Source organism: Haplochromis burtoni, unplaced genomic scaffold, assembly GCF_018398535.1.
Source record: "Haplochromis burtoni strain Fernald_Lab_line unplaced genomic scaffold, NCSU_Asbu1 Contig_242, whole genome shotgun sequence".
Lineage (NCBI taxonomy): Eukaryota > Metazoa > Chordata > Actinopteri > Cichliformes > Cichlidae > Haplochromis > Haplochromis burtoni.
The window spans coordinates 106,746-127,170 of NW_024582603.1; the positions used below are offsets into that span (position 1 = coordinate 106,746).

A 20,425-nucleotide genomic window follows, 5' to 3' on the forward strand; every position below is an offset into this window, starting at 1 on the left:
GCTACTGCATTATGATGAAACTTGGGCTGTTGTTGGGCTGTTGGGCTAAAAAGTTTGTTATCTTCAAAAGAAACAAAAGAACAAAGCAGCGTTCAAGTTAAGAATCTGTTCAACAGTAACCAAATCCAAAGTCAAATATTTTATGTTCTCCTTAAAAAGGGAGCTGGTGAGATGTTGGTTATGTAAGGAGGCCCAGAGGATTTTGGGTAACGTTGTTTTTGTTGTAGTAGGGGGCTCCAGTTCTAGTAGCCTCACATTGCAGGAATGAAGGGAGCCTTATACAGTGAAAACCTATAAAATATAAACTCAAGACTCTGAATCAACTTCATATATTATGTCTGCTTCATTTGTCATGAAATAACAGAACAGTCCTCACCTTTCCATGAAACTGAAGTAATTGTCGTCCAATTACCTATGAACTTCTGAATGTCAATACACACTGAAGGTAAAGTGGAAGAACTTAAAATCCATCTGGGGCCCCTGACTGAAGGGTGTCTCCTGGCCGGGTGGGTACCTAAAGAACAACCTGACTGATCCTGCCAGCAGCATGTGCTTGTCTCTGTTTAAGTACATGTGGTGATTACAGTAAAACTGTGAATGGTGCATAAAATCATTTATGGTTCCTTTGATTGCTCAGCCATTATTTGAATTACAATGGCAATCCGAGGGCTAATAAGTATAAAGTTTAAAGGAAAGCTAGATAGCAATCCAGACTTAGAAATCTAAGTGCACCAAACAGAAAATCCGGGGCTATGTATAAAAATTGACCTTATATTATTTTTTATTTGGTTTGCAGAAAATAAAACACTGATTACTATACAAATATAAATCCAAATAATCTGAATCAATAACTACATTACACACATCCATAAATACTTTTTAAATTTACTTTTACCTAAATGCATCTCTGCTTGTCTTTCAAACTAAGAATTAGCATGTCAGTTTGGCTTTCTTTATTAAAAATCACATAAAACATACTTTATTGGATTAATTATATTACAAAGAAAAAAGACTGTAGTATTGCAAACATCAGACCGAAGTGAAAATCACATAGAAAAACGCGCTTCTTTATTTTGGAGACATATATTGTAATACCTGTAGCTCCGTGTGTCCTGAAGTACACGCAGTTAAACACTAGAGGGAGACAGAGACTGCGCATGTGTGACAGAAACAGTTCTCAGAAGTGCAAACACATTCTCCACTTCAAGTTAAACAGCATACCTATTTTTGTGGCGAAGGCAGTGTTTTACAGGGATATGCGGGCAAAGCTCCGCTCTTATTTCTCCTGTTACCGAAGCGGGCTGAACCCGTGGGAACGGCGTAGCGAAGGAAGTGGGTCTCTGCGTCCCACGCAGAGGAGGGTTTTCCGGTTAAAGTTTCCTTTGTGATTCGGGGGTGGCGCTGTGATGCCAAAGGCGTCTATCCTCACAGACACAACACACAAGTGGCGAACATTATGAGTAAGCATAAAAATACGAATTCATGGTTCGGACTTAGAGCAGCAGCTTAATTTCTATTCAGCGAGAGTAACAGCCTGGCAGATAACTGATCGTAGGCGTTGGCACTTAGGGGTGATGTTGTTATGGCATGCTAACGGTTGCTAGCTAACTTGGGGTGTCTGTGTCTGCAGGGGAGTCGAAGAGTTTTCAGCTAAAGCCGGTGTCAGCGTTAAATACTTTATTTTTTGTAGTTGATAGCGTTTCACGTCCAGTATGGCGCGTGTGTCCGCTTTTCTATAGCAGCCCGACTTTGGCTGGCGTATTGAATGTTTAGGTTCACTCCCACCCAGACAGGCTAACAATAGCTTAGCATGCCTGTGTGTTTTGGACAGTGACAGCTGCAGGCTGCGGCCCCATGACATCTGTGGAAAGGCCTCCTGAAACGTGGATTTCTTTAGCCCATCTTATCAGTTGTCATGAGTGTTGTACTATTGTAGATCTTTTTTCTTTTCTTTTTTCCCTGCACATGCCCTGGTTACTGTGATACAGCTGCTCAGCATCATAGTACGTACAAGTAGTGGATCAGAAGAGCAAAGGGGTATAACAGACTATTTGTACTGAAGCTTTGTTCTTATTTTGCTTTACAGGACCTTTCAAAGCTCTGTCCTCCTGAAATGGGAAAACCCCCCTTCCAGATTTTGTAACACAGGTAAGCAACAAGCCTTGTTCACATCTGGCCTAGTTTATGATAAGCCAGGTTGCAACCACATCCTTTTACCTGTTTGCTGGGGAACTGAAAAGCTCTTGTAATTCTTGGTAGCTGGTTTCCTGTGACTGATGGTGAAACAGCCTTGGCTGTCAGGACGTGTGTGCCTCGCAGTGTGTACCAGTGTAATGATGATGCATATCTGAAAGGCTAGTGTGGGCGTGTAGGGAGGAATGCTTCCAGTGTGTTTCAGCATTTGAATGTACTATTCAGCAGAATAGCACATTATGCATGTTTGAACAGCAGCTGTTTGTTGGGGAAAGTAGGGATGAGGCAACTGTGAAGATCTGTCGTATTCATTTGTGATTTGGAGGTTAATTTAATGTGTGACACTTGATATTTAGGTCACTGGCTGCTATTGTATTAAGCTAGCTTTTGTGTGAGGCATCGACAAAAGCTGCAGACACAACACCTCGCAGTTTTTCTCACCTGTTGTCGAGGAGATAGGCATCTCAGAGTGGTGTACTGAGACAAAGATCACACATCAGATTGAAGAAGCAAGTGCATGCATTATCTTGCTTGTCTCATCATGTTGGCTTACGCTGTTATTGAGCTCATGTAGATACAGCACTAAATAATTTCTTTATACAATTACAATACAAGATTTAGTCTCAATTATTGAGTTAATGTTATTTTAGCAACATTGTCAAGGTTTTCTGAGCCTTTCTAAACCAGTTTTTGGATTTGTTTTCTCTGGGTGAGCAGTCAGGCTGTCTAGATAGACTAGTTTTGGCTGTTGTCATCTGTAAAATGATTACAAATCTCTTGCGTGATCAGGTCAAAAAATCATTGTTAAATATCAGGTGATTTTGACAGCTGGACAGAATGGTGAAAAAATGCTTAGGCAGTTTGATTTCTGTCTGTAACATGTATACGCACTGATACAGGGTTATTTGGACCAGCTATATAATTTGTTTAAATAATTGTCATCTTATTAAATCATATTAAATTATAATATTTTGCTAATTTTTAGCTGTATTTTATTAGGTCCGTCATTGACTAGTAATGAGAGAATCTGGTTTATAATTTGTAAAAGCGGGTTGTGTTAGCCTCGTGATAGACTGGCGACCTGTTTCTCACCCTTTCACAGCTGGGTTAGACCCTAAAATTGGATGGATGGATGCTCTGCATAAGGTGCAGATACTTACTGAGTAAAAGCCTTGTGCCAGATAAATGACTGAACAATATGTTTAGTTGTTTCTTTAGAGGATCTCTTGTCCATTTGTTGAACCCCCAACTCTACCATCTTGGACAGTAGCTGCCAACGTGAACCCGCTCGTATTCTTAGATGGATAAAAATTAAATTAAAGTCAGTTTGTGAGGAAACTCAGCCCCACAGATGAGAGAAGACTGATTTTCAATCCAGTTTTAACAACTCAAAATTATTAGTATTTTTCCATAAAAAGTAACACTATTCACATACATTCTGATAGGTTCACATATTTTTTTTTATCTCTCTGTTTTAATTGACTTAAAAATAGCATTTGATAGAACACAAATGTTATCTAAATGTTTTATGTCTGTCGCGATCAAACGTGCAGTGATCCAGTGAGATCAAGAGAAACTTTAGTGTCGTGCGGTTAGTGTGTCGCTATTCAGACGTGTGAGCTTGTGTTTGATTGTGAGAGAACGAGAGGAGCAGCATCTCAGACAACACTGCCTCATTGTTTGCAGCCCCGCTGTGCAGTAATGACAGAATCCCCATCCGAACCCCACAGCTAGAAAACACATATTTGCAGAGAGCAAGAGGGAAATCAGCACACAGCACAGCGGCAGGTCCTGCCTTTGTAAACAACCATTAGCGAGTAGCTGTCAAAAGTTACCGGGCCTGCTCAGTCCAGAGGAGTGCTTGAGAAAGGAACCAGTTACACCAGGCTTGTGCCAGCAAATCAGGAAAATCTCTTCCATAACATGGGTTTGAATGGTTTGACTATTCACAGGAAGGTTAGCCTTCAGGCTTCGCTTCTTCACACGCTTAACCAGTTTGTTATAAATGTACCTGCCAGTCAGAAAGCAACAGCGATTTTAAGAATTTTTTTTGCCCCCAACCATTACGCCAATGAAGTGTTAATCGCATCAAGAGCACATTTTACACAATTGCACCTGTTGCATCACTTTCACACTGTAAACACAGCAATAGTCACCTAAGCTTGATGGAGAACCAGAAATGGAGTAAAGTTATTCAAAAGTCAGTGACATGTACGACTTTTGGCTCATTACGGAGCAGTTTAATGCTCTATGTGTTTGTGCTTTGCATAAAATTTCCATGGAAACATTAGAAGATATCCATGCTAATAATATGATAATGAATTGCATTTATATAGTGACACTTGTCACTAAAGCCAAGTAGCCTGAGCTAAACTGAACGCTTTTGTTGCTAAGAACAGGTTTAGCTTGTTTAAACCCGCACATTAGTTTAGGTTACATTAGCATTATTCCCATTGCTCATTACAGGTTTACAAGGAGTGGGCAGCCTCAGATAGGGAAGTGTCTCCTGAACTCTTTGTCTCGAGGCTCCATTTAGTCCAAATTGACTATATGGAAGCATTTAAATTTTTTAATACACTTCCTCAACTCAATGTTCAACTTTAATTTAACTCTTCCCAAGGAGGGACTTTGCCTCTCTGCATGTGCAAGGCAACACACAGCTAGACAGGCACTTTTTTTTCTTTAATAGCTTCCTTTATGAGATACCTCGAGCTCTGATGGCGACTCGTTACCCGGGCTAAATGTATGGAAATCGTGCTGAGGCTGTTAAGAAGTAAAAAAACAAAACAAAACATAAGCTGCCTTTTTAGAACAGCGGCCACAGCAACAGTTGTAAAAGCTGAAACATGCAAATTCTTCCGTGATGGCTGATTTAATCCCTGGTCTACAGTCCAGCATTCTTTCTCTTTCCCAAGTTATTTGTGTATGAAAGAGACAGGCAGTCAGACTGAACGGTTTCTGGGACTAGGACTCAGGTTCCTGGAACTATGTTTTCCAGACTTGTCAAAGCCTGTGAACATGTCTGGAGTATTGTTTTGTTTTTATAGCGTGGCATAGTTGAGGGTTCCTCTAACTACATAAAGGACAAGCTGAACACTGGAATTTCTTAAATCCAATTCTTAGTAATTCATTAATAGATTTGTTTTTAATGGGGAAATGAATTGCAATTGGAAGAATGGAGGTCACTGCGGCTTCAGCAATTAGACCAAGGGAATATTATTCATGTTGCAACAGCGCTTCATAGTCAGTATAGCTCAGAAAAGTACAAACTGACTCAGTTATGAGCCACACTTTAATTTGTTTATTCATTTCCTGTGTAGAGCTACATGCTACATAAAAATGGAAAAAATAGATGTGTGTGTGTATATAATCCTGTTTGGTCAATTCCTAAATAAAAACTGCATACATATGCACTAGTTGCAGTAATCACTGTCCCTTTATATGGAGCTTTCAACTCTGTGTCCTCTGATTATTTCACGAGACATTACACTTTCTCTTTCCCTTTTGAAAAAACGATTCCAGGTCTTTCTGTCACCTTGGCATCGATGGACTCACAGAAAGGGGAGGAGCCAAATCCTGGCAGTATGGAAGTTGCCAGTGTGCCAGGCTCTGCCTCGAGCCCCCAGAGCGACGCCGTGACCAGCGAGCTTCAGGAGCTCTCCCTTCAGCCTGCTCCCAATCTGCTGCCTATACAGGAGCGCAAGAATGGTGAGACAGTGACGCGCATGACCTTTGTGTTTTTCAGCCACCACCGCTTCAGTTTGATGCTAGGTTTTGGATGGGTGTTAAAGAAACCACAGCAGACATCTGTCACGTTGCACAAATACATCCAAAGCTACGACTGTTATTTTAATTAGACGTTTTTACACATAAGAGCTTGCTCTCCAAAACGATAAAGAAGTTAAAAAGGTTCTAAAATCCAGCTTTTATGAATTAATACCATTTTACCATTCACTGTGCCAGGATGTTTGATTAAATCACACACTAAGTATTTTATCACAGCTGCATGTAAACAGAGTTAAATGCGATTCAGATCTGTAAGATTGTGGTTTAAACACGTCAGTTTCTCTTCATAAACTTACCTCTGCCTGCTCTTTCTGTGCTACAGCCCTGCAGTTTCTGAAACGCCAATTAGTGACATAGTCGATGGAAGCGTTGCTTTGATAGAGTGCAAGATTAAATTTTAGTGAACAGACCCACCTGACCCCTCCCAGTCATATTGCAGCCACCGTGTCTAACAACTTTTCTGGCGTAAAAACATGGTATAAACACTTCCTTTGAGCATGTCACACCAGGTTTGCTTCAGTAATTGTGTCCTTCTGTAAAAATTCACGCTTATGTGCAGGGCTGCTTTTCAACATGTATGTTTTCTGCTCATTTTTGATGAAGTAGTATTCTGCCCTACTGCCTGACTCTTGGCTCTCACCACGAGTTTTTGTAAAGCAGTTTTAAAAACACTTTGTCCCTCTGTCGTCTTGTAGCGTCACACTGTTTGTTTGGGGTTTTCTGCCATTAGATGTTTGCCATTATATACATTACTATTATGTCAAAATGAATAAGTGTTGTATTTACAGTTATCCCTGTTGGCTTTTCAGAAATGTCCTTTTTCTAGGATGATGTGTAGGAAACGCTTAACAGCAGCACTCTTGCTTCTGCCCCAAGTTAAGATTTTGTCGAACACTTCTCATGCCTGATAGAAGTGAACATAAAATCCTCCAAGCAAAGAAAAGGTGTGCTTGGGGAATATGTTACGTAAGTTGAGGACACGTGGAAGGTGTGGAAAGCACTTGTCTGGGAAGCAGAAGTTAAATGTCAGATGCGCCTGTACCTCTTGTTCATTAGTCAGTAGAGAGATTAGCTCACCATCGAGGGCGTCTAAAAGCAAGCGAGAGACCGAGATTTAAGTTCTGACGTGGTACTACGTGTATGTAAAAGACTGTGTGCACTGAAGTCTCCAGAAGGAAGGGAGTGAAGAAGCTTCTGTGCCTAATTGGCTTGCTCCTTAGCTTTGACCTCCTGCTACAGTAGATTAGAGTGTGCTGCATGTTTGCTCTGTGGAGTTAACACTCTGTAGACCCTTTTTATGTCTGGAATTAGGATAGAGCTTGGAGTATTTTGTTCTTCTGAGTTACTTGAGCATCTTCCTTTAGTCACAGTGGAAAGGTTACGTTTGCTGGATTAATGTCTTTGATTTGTTTAAGGTCATAATGCTAAATTACAAGTGAAGCAGTGCTTAGTGGCATAGTGTCAAGAAAGTGCTTGGTAGCTAAGAGAGCAAAACTTGAGCTGTTTCCAAAAAGGTATAAGTAACATTTTCTAGTGAATTTCTTTAAAAACGTATCCGTTTGTTACAGTTTCAAAAGTAACCAGAAAATACTTAGCAAAAGTCAAAGTTTGTTAAAACATTTTTGTAGCTAAGAGTCATCGAGTTCTTCTAGTTTTCATCCATTCTTTCTGCAAAGGGCTTCTGCTCTCTCTTGACCCATCTTGCATGCAGTGCTATTTATGTCCATAGTCCTCAGTGGACTATGAGGGAAATGGCAAAACCTTTAGCTTGCACCTCTTGAAATAGTCCATTGTGGATTTTACTTTGTAAGCGAAGACATGCAGCTGGTCATCTGGTAGGGAGTACGCCTAGACTAGCTGGTGTTTTTTAACCATAAAGTGGGCTTGTGCTCTTGTGGAGGGCAGAATGGAAGCCATGAGGAGAGTTGAAGCCAACTCATCTGAGATCTTGTGGAAGCAAAGGCGGCTGTAGTCAAACACTAATAATCCTTCTGCGTGTTTATCTATGGAAACCTTGTTATGCCTTTTAGAAAGATTTTGCTGATCTTGGCTTGAGCTGAACTAAGCTGTGAGTAAAGTTGAACTTATAGGGATGGCTGTGAGCGCAGGGCTATAAAAGGAAGGAGGAAGTATCTAATTTATAATACAAAACAAAACGAAAGCTATCGGCTGATAGCCCAGCCCTACCTTTGATCATAGAGCCCCACAAAAAATCTATTTCAGCTTCATCAGTCCACAACATTTGTTTCCAGAATGTATTAGAAGGTCAGTCAAACACACTCACACATGCACATGTATCTTGCCATATCAGAATTGTCAGCCATATTGGCCATTGTTCCCAGCTGGGCGTTGGTCACCCATTTACTTGGAGGGAAAGTTAGTTGACTTGGTGTTGATTTGTGTGGAGATGAAGGTTAGGCAAGGTTGGATCAGTCAATGATTTATAAATCAACAGTGGGAGAGAACAATGCACAATAACACATACAATAAAAATCCGAGTTACAAAGTACAATGGAAAACAGAGTTAAGGCAGTAGACGGCTAACTTTTAGAGTGCACTGAAAGCAATAAGATAAGAAACTTCGTGTTTCTTGAACATTATTTCAAACATGTTTATGTCGTTACGGAAGTATTTAAGAGTGACTCTGTGGCTGCTTGTCCCAACACCCTGTTTACTTCACCGTCTCACAGCCTCAGGCCATCACTCCCTTATTTAAACAACCCCTGCTCTTCTTGGCCTTCTCCTTACACTTCAGTGTGGTAGCCAGGAGCAAGCATGTTGCTGCAGACACCCCTGCAGCTTATCTAGATGCCTTTACAGCACTGCGTGTGATTGCATGCACATTTCTGCACACGCACATGTGTTGCAGTGGAAGCGCAGAACCTGCATTGGGAAGGTTAGCAAAGCTTTATCTCTGATACCAGGTTGTACAGTATGCTAACTGTACTGCATGAAGGCTGGGACATTTGTTGTTAAACACGCCGTAGAGATAGGTGGCATGTTTTTCAGGATGGTCAGGTCTGTATACATTAATGCTTATGCAAGAGAGAAGAATAGGGAGCCAGCTCTGTTTTTAAGGTGGAAGGCTGATATAAACCAAGACTAGTCTTGAAAGCGTTTTACATTTCCTGCCTTCCCAGTTGCAAACTTGTCTCTGAGGTTTTCTGTGCCAAAAAACCTGGTTATGCTATGATAATGGAATTGAGATCATTTGAAACTTTGAGCTGGAAAAACTTGCTTGAGTGTGGGCTGCGAGAGCAACACGAGAAGGAGGATGGGGATGTCGTAAAGAGCGGGGGGAAGAAGGGAGGTCATGTCTGAAATGGCTGTATTGCATAATTTCCCAGAGAGGGAACAGAAGGATAGTGAAGGAAAGTGGAAAGGAAGAGAAGAGGGGGTGTGTCACTTGGACTTGAGGAGGTGAGGTTTGGAATCGGCTTGTTTTTATTCTTGTTTTAGAGTGCAGAGGAGTGACCAAAAGTTTCCCTTTTCTTTTTAAGAAGAGCTTAAAACTCGTTCACGGAACAGTGTATGGGTGGATCTTGTTCTTATCCAGGGAGCAATAAGACACAGACGCACAGACCTACACACGCCCTTTCTGTTGGGGCGTGCATGCACTTGTAGACAAGACAGTTCAGAGAAAAGGACTGTGAGGTGGAGTACCTGTGGAGTACCAGCTCCCTGTGACAGCATTACTGTGGCTTTTCTGCTGTCGGACTTCTCCTCAGACTCCTGTGTTTTCTCAAATGAACAACGCTGGCTGTCTTTGGAATATGAATCCATAATCTTGCCAGGAAGGTGAAGTCTCCCTTCAGCATGGTGCAGAGGGATATGACTATCCAGTCAGGTAAAGCCCATTTGAGTCTCTAGTCCTCGTGCATTTTGTTTTAAACTTAAGGAAACAATTGAAAGTTTGGTCTACCTTAAGATGGACCTTAAGGTGAAATACATGTGAAATCTTTAATCATGCAAAGTGCCACCTTAGATTTTAGCTGCAACGCTGCAACCTTTTGGATATATATAATCATGTGTATGCAGTACATGTGTGTAAATTAGATCCGCAGGGCACAGAAGCTAGGCGGGGCTGTGAGGCCAGGTTTGTAGAGTGTGCCCTAAGTGGAAGTTAGGGGGTGAGGGAGCTGTGCAGGTTGGAAGATGTAGTTAAGGGGAAGAGGAAGGCTCAGCAGCTGTGAACTGTCCAGCCAGGGCAGCAGTTCTGCCCGAGGAGTGACTGCAGGCAGTGGGCCAGGATCCGGGCGAACTTGGAGAGTCAGAGGTTAGCTGAGAGAGGAGGGATAGAGGCATATGCCGGGCTCACTGATGGAGACTGAGGCTGGGGGGTAAATTAGGTTAGAGGCGTCACAGATTTTGCTCTGGATTTAAGCAGAAATGACCTGCTCAGTTATAACAGTTTATTCCAGATCACAATGTAAACTACGTCTACTGCCACTCAGAGTAGAAAGAGGTTAAATGATAAATGGAATGAGACAGTGTCAGCGCTGTCTGCAGCTGACAGCTGATTGAAGAAGCAATATACCTGCAACTACTAGATGCTGCAATGTTTGCTATGAATTTAAAACCTGCAGAATTTTCTGTTACAGGCACAGAGGCGAGTTCAAACTGTCTGATCCAGAAAAAGCCTCCATGTTTTTGAATAACCTCTTGTACTTTCTGGTCACTTAAACCATTTTGACCTTCAGGACTTGACTGCAAATAACCCCTTTACAAACTAGAGGTAGTTGCAGACTAAGAGAGGTTGTCTGCTAAAACATGGTCACGAAAAGGGTGAAATGTAAGAGTGGAGCTGATAGCCTCCTGCTGAAATTCCTTGAAGTGAGATTTTGGATTTGCATCCCCGTGTCATTCAGACTTGTAAACAAAGACAGATAAATATCACATGCTTCTTCATCTTCGACACATGACAGGCTATAGATTACATCGGGATGTAGGGTCTTATTTGCATGAGGCTGAAATGATCAGTGTGAAAAATTAAAAATGTGAATATAATGTGATCCCAGACACTCATGCTTTTGGGTAGTAGTTAGGATATTTATCATTGCTGAGGCTAGCCTAGCCCAGCAGTGATTCAGGGGAGGCTGCTGGTACTGTTATGTAACCTACTGGGATGCTGCCAGCAGCAGAGACCCCAGATCACTCTGTCAAGCTGAGAGTAGGAGTGAAAAGGAGAGGGAAGAATAGGATGGAGGGACTGATAGATGGCGAGAAAGCGAAGGAATAAACGTGGAAAGAAAGAAGAAGAAATGCAGAAAGAACTGAATATTCCAAAAGGTAGAAAAAATATAAAAATTAAAGAGAGGAGGGACGGAAGGAAAAGTTGTTTTACTCTTATCCCTGCAACCAGCTGCAACCGACACAATCCAGCTGCATGTCTTCTTTCTTTTATAACAGTAATTCTTTCATGGCTTTAGGTATTCTCCGTAATTCCCAAAAAATCATTAACACACATGAAATTATACAACATAATTGCAACAACACGCTTTTGGTCATATTTTCCCTGGACATGCTTCATATCTTTATGCATGTGGTGATAGATAGATCTATGCACATTGGAGTTTATGAAACTGCAGCACAAATCTGTGCTTCCTAGCAACACGGCAAAACAGATTGAGTCCAAACAACGGGACACCAAATGTCGTAGCTTTTGGTGAATGTAAACAGCATCCAGTCTAATAAACACACAGGCAGGAGAATATTTATGCAACACAGGCAAGTCCTGCAAGAAGCTTAGATCTTAAGTGTGTCCAGCACACCACGCACACACCCACAGGCTACCCGTGACTCACCCTCACACACACACACACACACACACACACACACACACACACACACACACACACACACACACACACACTTTTCACAACTGGTGTCACTGTCAGAATCTGGACATGCTCTTCTGGGAATTGGTAGGCTTCCATTTTTTCATTAAAAAAATGTTTTTTGACTGTGTGTCCTGAGAGCATGGTATTTGAACAAGCACAGACACACACATACATCTTTGATTTACAATCCTGCAAATTCCTGTTAGATAATGAGAAGTGTGAGAGCATATCCAAAAAAACCTCACTCAGATCTGTTGCCTAAAGCTAAATAAAAGCACTTCGCAGGTCTGCTCGTAGCAACAAGAACACAATGCCTGCACACCCACAGGTACAAGCCCACTCATGTAGCTCAGTGATCTTTAAAGACACACAAGCACACATCTTACAACGTGCAATTCAGTTTCAAAGCTGACAGATGGACACACATTTACCCCAGCTAATATCAGTTTTTTATCACTTGAATGCAACATGCTGTGTACAACATGAAACCTTTTGATATTCTGTTTCACAAACACAGTTATGCTGCGGTGTGTATTTTGAGCACAGCTACAGCACACATTTGCACATTTATAATTGGTGCTGTGAGTAGCAAGACAGAAAATGAAGGCAATAGAGTGCTTTATTAATGAGAATGTGTGCTGCCTTCACATTACTGCAGTAGTTGTGCATTGTATGGCAGGGGTAATTGTAATCATGTATGGGAATAATAGTATTGGAATAATACTATATTACTAACATGGTACCAAACATACTAAACCCAATGTTATCCACTTAAAACTGGAAGTGTAAAATATGGAAACGAGGTAATCCCAGTGCAATGGGAAATAAACTGACTGGCTATTTTATTTATGCAAAAATAACTCTGCCATAGACTGGCAACCTGGCCAGGCTGTACCTCGCCTCTTGCCCTGTGGCAGGTGGAACAGGCTCCAGCCTGTCATCGTATACTGGGTAAGCGGTTTAAGACGATGAATGAGTGGATGGACCGTGACAGTCAATCTTGCTGTTTTTCAACGCAGCAACAAATTCCTAATTTATTTTATCTTTACATCTTTTCTTTTCTTTACGAACTACCACAAAATGGCCTTTTTTTCCCTTTTTTTTTTTTTAAATGTATTGAATACATTCAGTAAACTGGATGTGAATTAATTAGAAAATAACAATGGAAAACTACTAATTTCAATTTTTATAAGAAAAATCTGGCCTGACAGTTCAGTTCTTGGCCTGTTCAAATTTTCTTTCTAGGAGTTTTAATAAAAGAAAAAGGTTATTTTTCTGCAAATTTATTTTAATTTAAAATAAATCTGAAAAGAATTGCATGCGTCACACTTTAACATGTTTTACGTCTTTGTCTCTGTAATTACACCTCCTAATATGCTAGATGGCAATGTGGTTACTGTGCTGTGTTTTGGTTCTTCTTGTATGCAAACAGAGTTGAATGAACCCAGCAGTTCATGCAGAATTAGGAGTAATACATTATATCTTTGCTAAAATGACTGCAATGCAAAGAAGAGACAAGATTTTTGAACAATTTGAGTTTACTCACGACAGACTGAGAAAACTGCTCATGCTACACTGTTTAATTATTGCCTGTTGTGCTAGCATCAGCATTATAAGGCAGTCTGACAGAATTATAGCCAAACCAATGTGAAAAAGTGTATTATTACCAAACAGAATGTGTTGGGTTTTTTTTTTGTTTTTTTTGTTTTTTTTGGGGAAGGCAAAAGTCAAGTTGGAGTGGAATTGGCACAGAATTGCATAGATTTGAGGCTGACTGGCCCGACACCGATCATGGCCAGTCAGCTGAAAATTGGCAGATTCTGTTCATCAACCAATTGATCAGTGAATCTCTAAAATTATGCTAAGGTTGTGTAGTCCCTCACTTAGAGTTCCAGGCAAGTGCAAAACAAAAAAAAGAAACTGTGAGAGTGAAAACAAACGAAGAAGACGAGGCGAGCACGTAGCTTAGGTCACATTTTCCTCTAATCTATTACATCTAGTACTTCCTGAACAAAGACAGTCTGTTAACCAGCTGCAAGCAGGAGAAATAATTATGATTTTTAAACAATAATTTCTGTCCTACTTGCTACACTTGGATGGAATTGCACATGTACAGATAAATATCTGAACAGTTGCATTGTGTTTTTCAGCCTTTTTATGGTCACCTTCATTTGCATCCACATCTCCTTAGACCTTATATCTAGAGTTGTAATGATAGCAATCCACTCAACATCTTTTATCATTTGTCCTTTTTGAGCCTCTGAAAGTCTGCGCTTCAATCATGCCTTGCTTGATTTAAAATTCACTGTAGTGGTGTACAGAGGTATAAGACAAAAACTGTGTCATGTTTCAAAACCTCCTGCAGCTAACTGAAGGTTTAAGCTCCTGCTGTCACAGGTGCAAGCTGTGGGAACAAGTAGGCCCACAAACCGAAGACATGTGCTCTATGATCATCACCAACCCGGTGTGCTCTGGTGTTTCTGAATAATAGAAGACCTATTAGCCTGTGACTCACCTGCCAACACCAAATGTGGCGCACTTAGTGTTCGCTGATGAATGTAACAGAGGTCACCGTGAACTGGCAGGACTCCTGTTTCATCAGGATGACTCAGACACGAGTCACAAGAATCAAAAATCAGGGCTGTAGGCTAGGATGTGCCTAGCATACATTATTAAAGCTATATGTGAAACACAAAAAGAAGAACCACCAACGTTTGTCATAACAAATGACAAATCTTAAGTATTTTCTCCCTGACATGTCACCTCTTTGGCTAAATAAACTGTAAAATTGTTTTAAGTTCCAGTAAGTGTGAGAACAGAGTTGTCTTTCTGCACAAACAAGAATATCTGTTGGCAACGCTCGATAACATCAAACCTTTCACCAATCTGCAGAGATTGGGAAACTCTCGTAGAGGTTATGTCACATCTCAAGCATTCCTACACTCGACTAAAAACAAAGCTGTGTGTGGCTGGATTGACTTTCTTGAGTTTGTTCTAGCCTTTACAAAGTCATTTGAGGATTCTGCATTTTGACACATTTCTTTCTTGCAGGTTTATATGCTTTTGTGTTATGTCTTTTGCTTTTGCAATGAACGCAAACCACATTTAAAGTTTTGTGTCTGTTTAGTCACTGTGTAAAAAATCTGCCTTGTAATAGAACATGATAGATCTTTTTAATCAGCATTGCGACACATCTGCAAATATGTCATGTGACTAATGATAAGTTTTCTTGAAAGCAAAGGTAGAAGAATGTGTAGCACTAGCAGCTAGCTGTCTATGAAGCTCTGTCGTTTCGTACGCTTGGATCTGCACCTGCATGTCACTTAAACTCTTGTAATAAATAGAAACCTGTGTCCCCAAAGGTCTGTGTCTAATAAAAACTCTGCTGAAGCAAATTAAGAGCCAGGCTTTTATTAGATGTTATATACAGTAACAGAAAAAGGAGAGGAGAGGATGAAGCAGAAAGAGCCCCATAAAACTCTAAAGAGCACCTGAAGGAAAGAGACTTGTAAGAATACAATCAGTAAGTATTAAAAAGACTTTCTCAAGCCAGAAAAAAAATCTCTATCAGATGCTTGTGAGCTGTAATGTGCACTCAGTCCAACAGTTTTTTAAATTTGTGTCCACTCTGTCTTTGTTTGCTGACAGCCTGCCCAGGAGTTTGTTGTTGTACATCTGAAGGAAGAAAAAAAGTTGTTTCCTCTGCAACTAGGGCAGGAGGTTAGGGGGTTTGTTACAATAAAAATTATTTTCAGATGTTGGAGTTATGTAACAGTGTTACGAAGCTGTCATCCCAGCACTGGGAGCACCCTTTCTGCTGCTCTTGCTCTCTGTTTTTCCCTCTGTTTCTCTGAAAGTCTCATTTTGCTGAACACGACCTGAACCCCCACCCCCCGTTCTCCTCCTTACCCAGTCGTTTCTGTTTTACAATAAAGGTTCACAGAACCAGATGCTAACAGCTGCCAGCTGGCTTGTGGGTCTTTTGGTGCTCGTGCACTTATAGATGCTTCTGTTTCCTTCAACAGTATACAATTAGAGCTCGTTTAGACTACTTTTCATTGAAATGATGTGACAGAGTGAGGGGTGCTGCTGCAAGCTGGTCAACAAAAGAACCTTTGACTGTGTTTAAAAGGAGTGGGCTTAATTAGTTCCACTGCTTTTAGAAGCAGAATTAATTTTCTCTTTCAGCCTTCTGATGAATAATCATGTGGGGAAATCAAATCAAATAAAGTAGTAGTAGTTAAAATAGGCAGGACTTCAAACCTCTGAGCTCCTTAAGTATATGTGAAAAGTCAAAGCTACAAACCAAACCAGCCTGTAAAGATGCAGCTCAGTAGTACAGACTAGTTATGACTTGCTCCAGCTGTGACATTTAAGGATTATCGGCGGTATTTCAGGTAGATCATATTGGGGTTATATCTGATTAGGATCAGGGAAAGGTTTGTGCTTATTTTTTATTATTCTATTTATTTGAACTTGTGCTAATTGAACCAGTTAGTATTCTGTGCATTTGGATATCTGACTGTAGCACTTTGCAGTAGAAATAGCCAAATAAGTACGTTGCAAAGTATAACCTGTCTTTGAAGTTTTGTTACCTCTGACAGCTGACAAAAGCACAAAACTTGATTCCTCTTTGGAGTGAAGCTGAAGTTCAGCAGTAGGTCAGTCAGGGATTATGCATCTGATAAACCCGGGACTTGTACTGTTCCCTCATCCCCAAACATGTAAAGAGCTGCCTTTTCCTGTGAGTTTGCTACTTTAATTACAACTATAAAGTAAAGTAAATGATTAAGTTCAGCCTTGTTGGTGCATTTTGTGGTTTGTTAAAAATTCCACGTCTTTTCCTAACGATTACGCACATGGCTACAATGGCTAAAAGTCTCCTCGGTTCAGGATGACGCTGAGTAATCCCCTGCCTGATGTCAGTGTGTCCCAGGAAACAGTGCTGGTAAATTCCACAGAAGAGCGAGTGGGTGGGGGGAGACCAGGAAGTAAAAAGGGAAAAAAATTGCCTGTTTTCCTTGCTGGAATGTTAATGGCTGGTCTGACCTACGGTGGCCTGTCACTTGGCCTGGTTAGTTTCTTGGCAGCTCGGGTTTTGTTGAGTTCATCTGTTTAGTGCATTCTTTGTCCATCTGTAAACTCGCCTTTGACTAGAAAGGCATCAATTCAAACATTCGGACATCGTGAAAAGATACAAGTGAGGAGTTTTGTCTGGCTCAGTGCTGATAATGTTACGCAAGTTTAAATTTACTTGTGGTGCGTCTAGTTTTTATATAACGTTGTAAATCCTTTTGCACTGGACAAATGATCCCAAACTATTTGATGTGTGTTTGGTGTAAAATGTTGCCTAAATAAAACACTCTGAAGTTAAAAGCGAGCTTAAACAGTGGTGGTCAGGTAGTGAATAAACATGCCAAAACATTCTAGTTAATCCAGTTGACGGCAAATTTGTAAGGTGGGGTCTTTGCCACTTTGTGGAAGAGGCGCTAGTTCCCAAGGATGTATTTATTCAGTCAGAATTCATTAACTCTTATTCGATAATTAACATACTTGGAATCTCGTTGCCTAAAATGATTGCTTTGAAGATGCGGACCAGATCTGCAATCGCCCAGTCAGTTACTGTCTTCAAAGTGAGTTTGAGGCATCAAGGCAGTGATAAGATGGCAATAAAATAGAGTCAGTCTGCTATCAGTCTGCTATCAGTTTGTGATTAATCAACAAGGAGACACAAACCCCTTCTGGATTGTGTCATGAAGGGAATTTGGAATAAAAAGGCTGCTGCAGTGCTAGCCGCTGTGATCAGACTGAAATCAGCTATTTCTATTTAATTTAAAAAAACTTAAAAATACCACAGAGAGGCGGTGTACCGAACGAAAAACACCATGGTGGACAAAGAATAGCGGAAACGGATACGTGTCTTTAAACAAAGAAAGTCCCAGAAATATGAATTACCACTTATAGTTTGAACTTTCAAATAAAAACTTAAATCAGGCTTTGAGATAAGAATCGAAGTAGTAGGCTTCAACATTAAACACTCAAGAGTTCAACATTATATTCTTCTTTTAACCTTTAGACCAGATTATCCACTCCTACTAGATAATGTGTTTTCAGGTTTCCCCTCCATTAATTTGTGGACGTCTCTGACTAACTGTGAGACCTTCAAGTCATTCTGTCTTCTTCACAAAATGCGTCTCTTTTTCTATTATAAAGTCACAGAAATGTTTTTAGTGAAGGATAAAGGAAAATACCCAAGGCCAAATAACTTCAGTGGAAAGTACATCAGGTCAAAGGTTGTAGAGTCCAATACTTTACTCGAGCAGCGGTACAGTTTGGACACAGTTTAAGCTTTCACCTCTCGTTGGAATCAGACCCTTTGGAGTTTGCAGTGCTTTGGTGGTTTTTTGTGTGGTTATAGAGATCCTAGTATCAACTAATTCAAAGTAATTCTAAAGAAGATCATAACTCATCTATTAGTGTGGGTTACTGGTTACTACGTAATCCTATTTAGTGGGGTAAATCCTGAGAAACTGAAATGTGCCTTCCACACACTGTGGTCAAGCTGATTTAAAACCATAAAATATTTGCCTGCATTACTGGCTCGCTCAGTACTGTTATTACAGGGGAATCGCTGCCCCTGAGGTTTTTAGTTATGTGAAATATACAGCTGGCTGGACTGTAGAGGCTGAAAGCTGGTTACAAATAGTTGAAATGTCAATGTAACGGAGGATTTATGATTTTGAGCTGTGGAGGTGTAAATAAGCCAATATGTGTTTAGCATGCTGTGTCGGTTTGTGATGTGTGCAGTGCTGAGATTCAGCCTACACAGCCATGTCCTAATCCCAGCGTGTGCTGTCTTTTCTGTGTTTCCTGCCCAGACTGTGAATCATAACAGCAGGTGGACTTTAATCTCACACTCATAACACACGGTAATTGTAGTCACCAGACAGGGTTTGTTTAAGGTGTTGTCTGTGTTTTCAGGTGCACTGCTGCCCTGTGTGATATCAGTGTAGTATGCTGTTCATTTCGAATTTGGTGTTTAAACCGGCTGCAGTTGAAGCCTCTCTGTGCTGAATGTATGGTAAAGTCTTCTTTTGTATCATAAAAAAACTGATTTAGTTCAAGGAAATGGGGCTTAAAGTTTTCTTGTATGTGTTTGGAGCTAGAGATGTGCATGCCTGTCTCAGAGTAACCTTACCCTGCGAGTGCACAGGTGATACCAAGCTGTATTTAGCCCCCTTATGGCCAGCTGGCCCTGCTATTTAAAACAGATTGAGGGGGAAGGGAGACTGTGGCCGTGGCGGCGTTTATTGTCAGCAGACAGTTTTGGTCAGTAGTGCTGAACTTCAGAAGAATCTGAACATTTTAAGACCAGGTTAGGACGCATTGGATAAGTCGCTGGTTGCACCAGACCAATTAGACTGTTGTTGCTTTTCTAAAATGTTTTTTCCAGTAAGAGTGCAGATTTGTGTTCGCTGTCTTCCCTGAAGGGCAAACCGTTTGGAAAATCTTTCACAATTTCGTTTGTGATTGGGTATCAAATCAGCCACTCCAAAAGTCAGCCTGTGACTCATCCTGGTATCAGTTTTACTCAAGCATCTTTGGCAAAGGTCGTTTATGGTGCACGGAATCATTTCTACCTGTCTAATAAAAACTGTCCATAGCTTGTCTGAGTCATTGTTTTGTTTAGCCAGAGGAAGTTTTTATGAGCCGATCTTCTGTGTTGTTGCTTTGATTTTGATCAGCTTGCTGTGTTTGGGTTGAACAGGGAGCAGGTTTTCATGTTGGAGCCCCCCTGAGCTTGTAACTGTGAATGAATGGCAACAGCTGAGCAGGAAAACTTTATCAGCAGCCCTCACTGTGTGTGTGTGTGCGCGCGCGCGTGTGTGTGTGTGTGTCTCCCTGCATGTGTGTGAGATTCAGGAGGAGCTGCAATCAGAGCAGTCTCACTGGGGAATCTCTCTGCTGAGCTCACTGCTGTCCTCCCTTCCTCAGCCGCTGGCCTCTTTTCAGTTTCCTCCCTTTAGCTCTCTTGTTCTTTCTATCCACGACTCGTCCTGTGGATTTCTTTACCCCGGCTCTCTGGGAAACTGCAGAACAGCGCTGTCGTGACTCGCCGGCTGTCACTGCAAGGAAAGTAGAGCACAGGAGGCAGGAGAGAGAGAGCAAAGCTGAGACAGCCCAATCGATTTCTTTGATACAGAGAAGAAGCACCGTGGATAGAAGGGCAACGGCGATAGCTGTGCTTTTCTTTGTCATTTTGGTTTAAAAGGAGATATTTGTTTACTTGGAACGGAGTCTTCTGAAGCATTTGAATCACATCTTTCCCTTGAGAAGAGAGGACAGCTTTTGACACGTCAAGGGTGCCCTTCTTCAGGGATACGGTCAAAATCTGGGACTTGGGAGGAAATCTACTTTAAACCGTGGTGTTCAATGTTTACCTAATAATCAATCCCTATTCTGAATGATAATGCTGGACACCAACCATTGCCTGTCCTTTGAACCCTCCTCCCTGGACTCTCCTCCAATGGGAGATGACATGGAGAAGGAAGGACTGAAGATGGATCATGACAGACTTGTGTATCACAGCTTGAAAGAAGGTGGGC

At 41.1% G+C, this 20,425-nt stretch overlaps 1 protein-coding gene across 5 annotated transcripts in view; it reads left to right on the top strand.

The window, feature by feature from the left end:
• The first annotated feature begins 1,177 nt into the window (after positions 1-1,177).
• The window catches only part of mrtfab (myocardin related transcription factor Ab), a 40,176-nt gene continuing 20,928 nt past the window's right edge, over positions 1,178-20,425 (top strand). For 2 of the 5 annotated variants that reach the window (XM_005938037.3, XM_005938040.3), the window contains exons 1-3: positions 1,178-1,460; positions 2,087-2,148; positions 5,716-5,901. In XM_005938037.3, the coding sequence (XP_005938099.1) occupies positions 5,739-5,901 (163 nt within the window). In that variant the 5' untranslated portion in view covers positions 1,178-1,460; positions 2,087-2,148; positions 5,716-5,738. The other 3 variants (XM_042227073.1, XM_005938041.3, XM_005938039.3) reach the window with 3 other exon arrangements.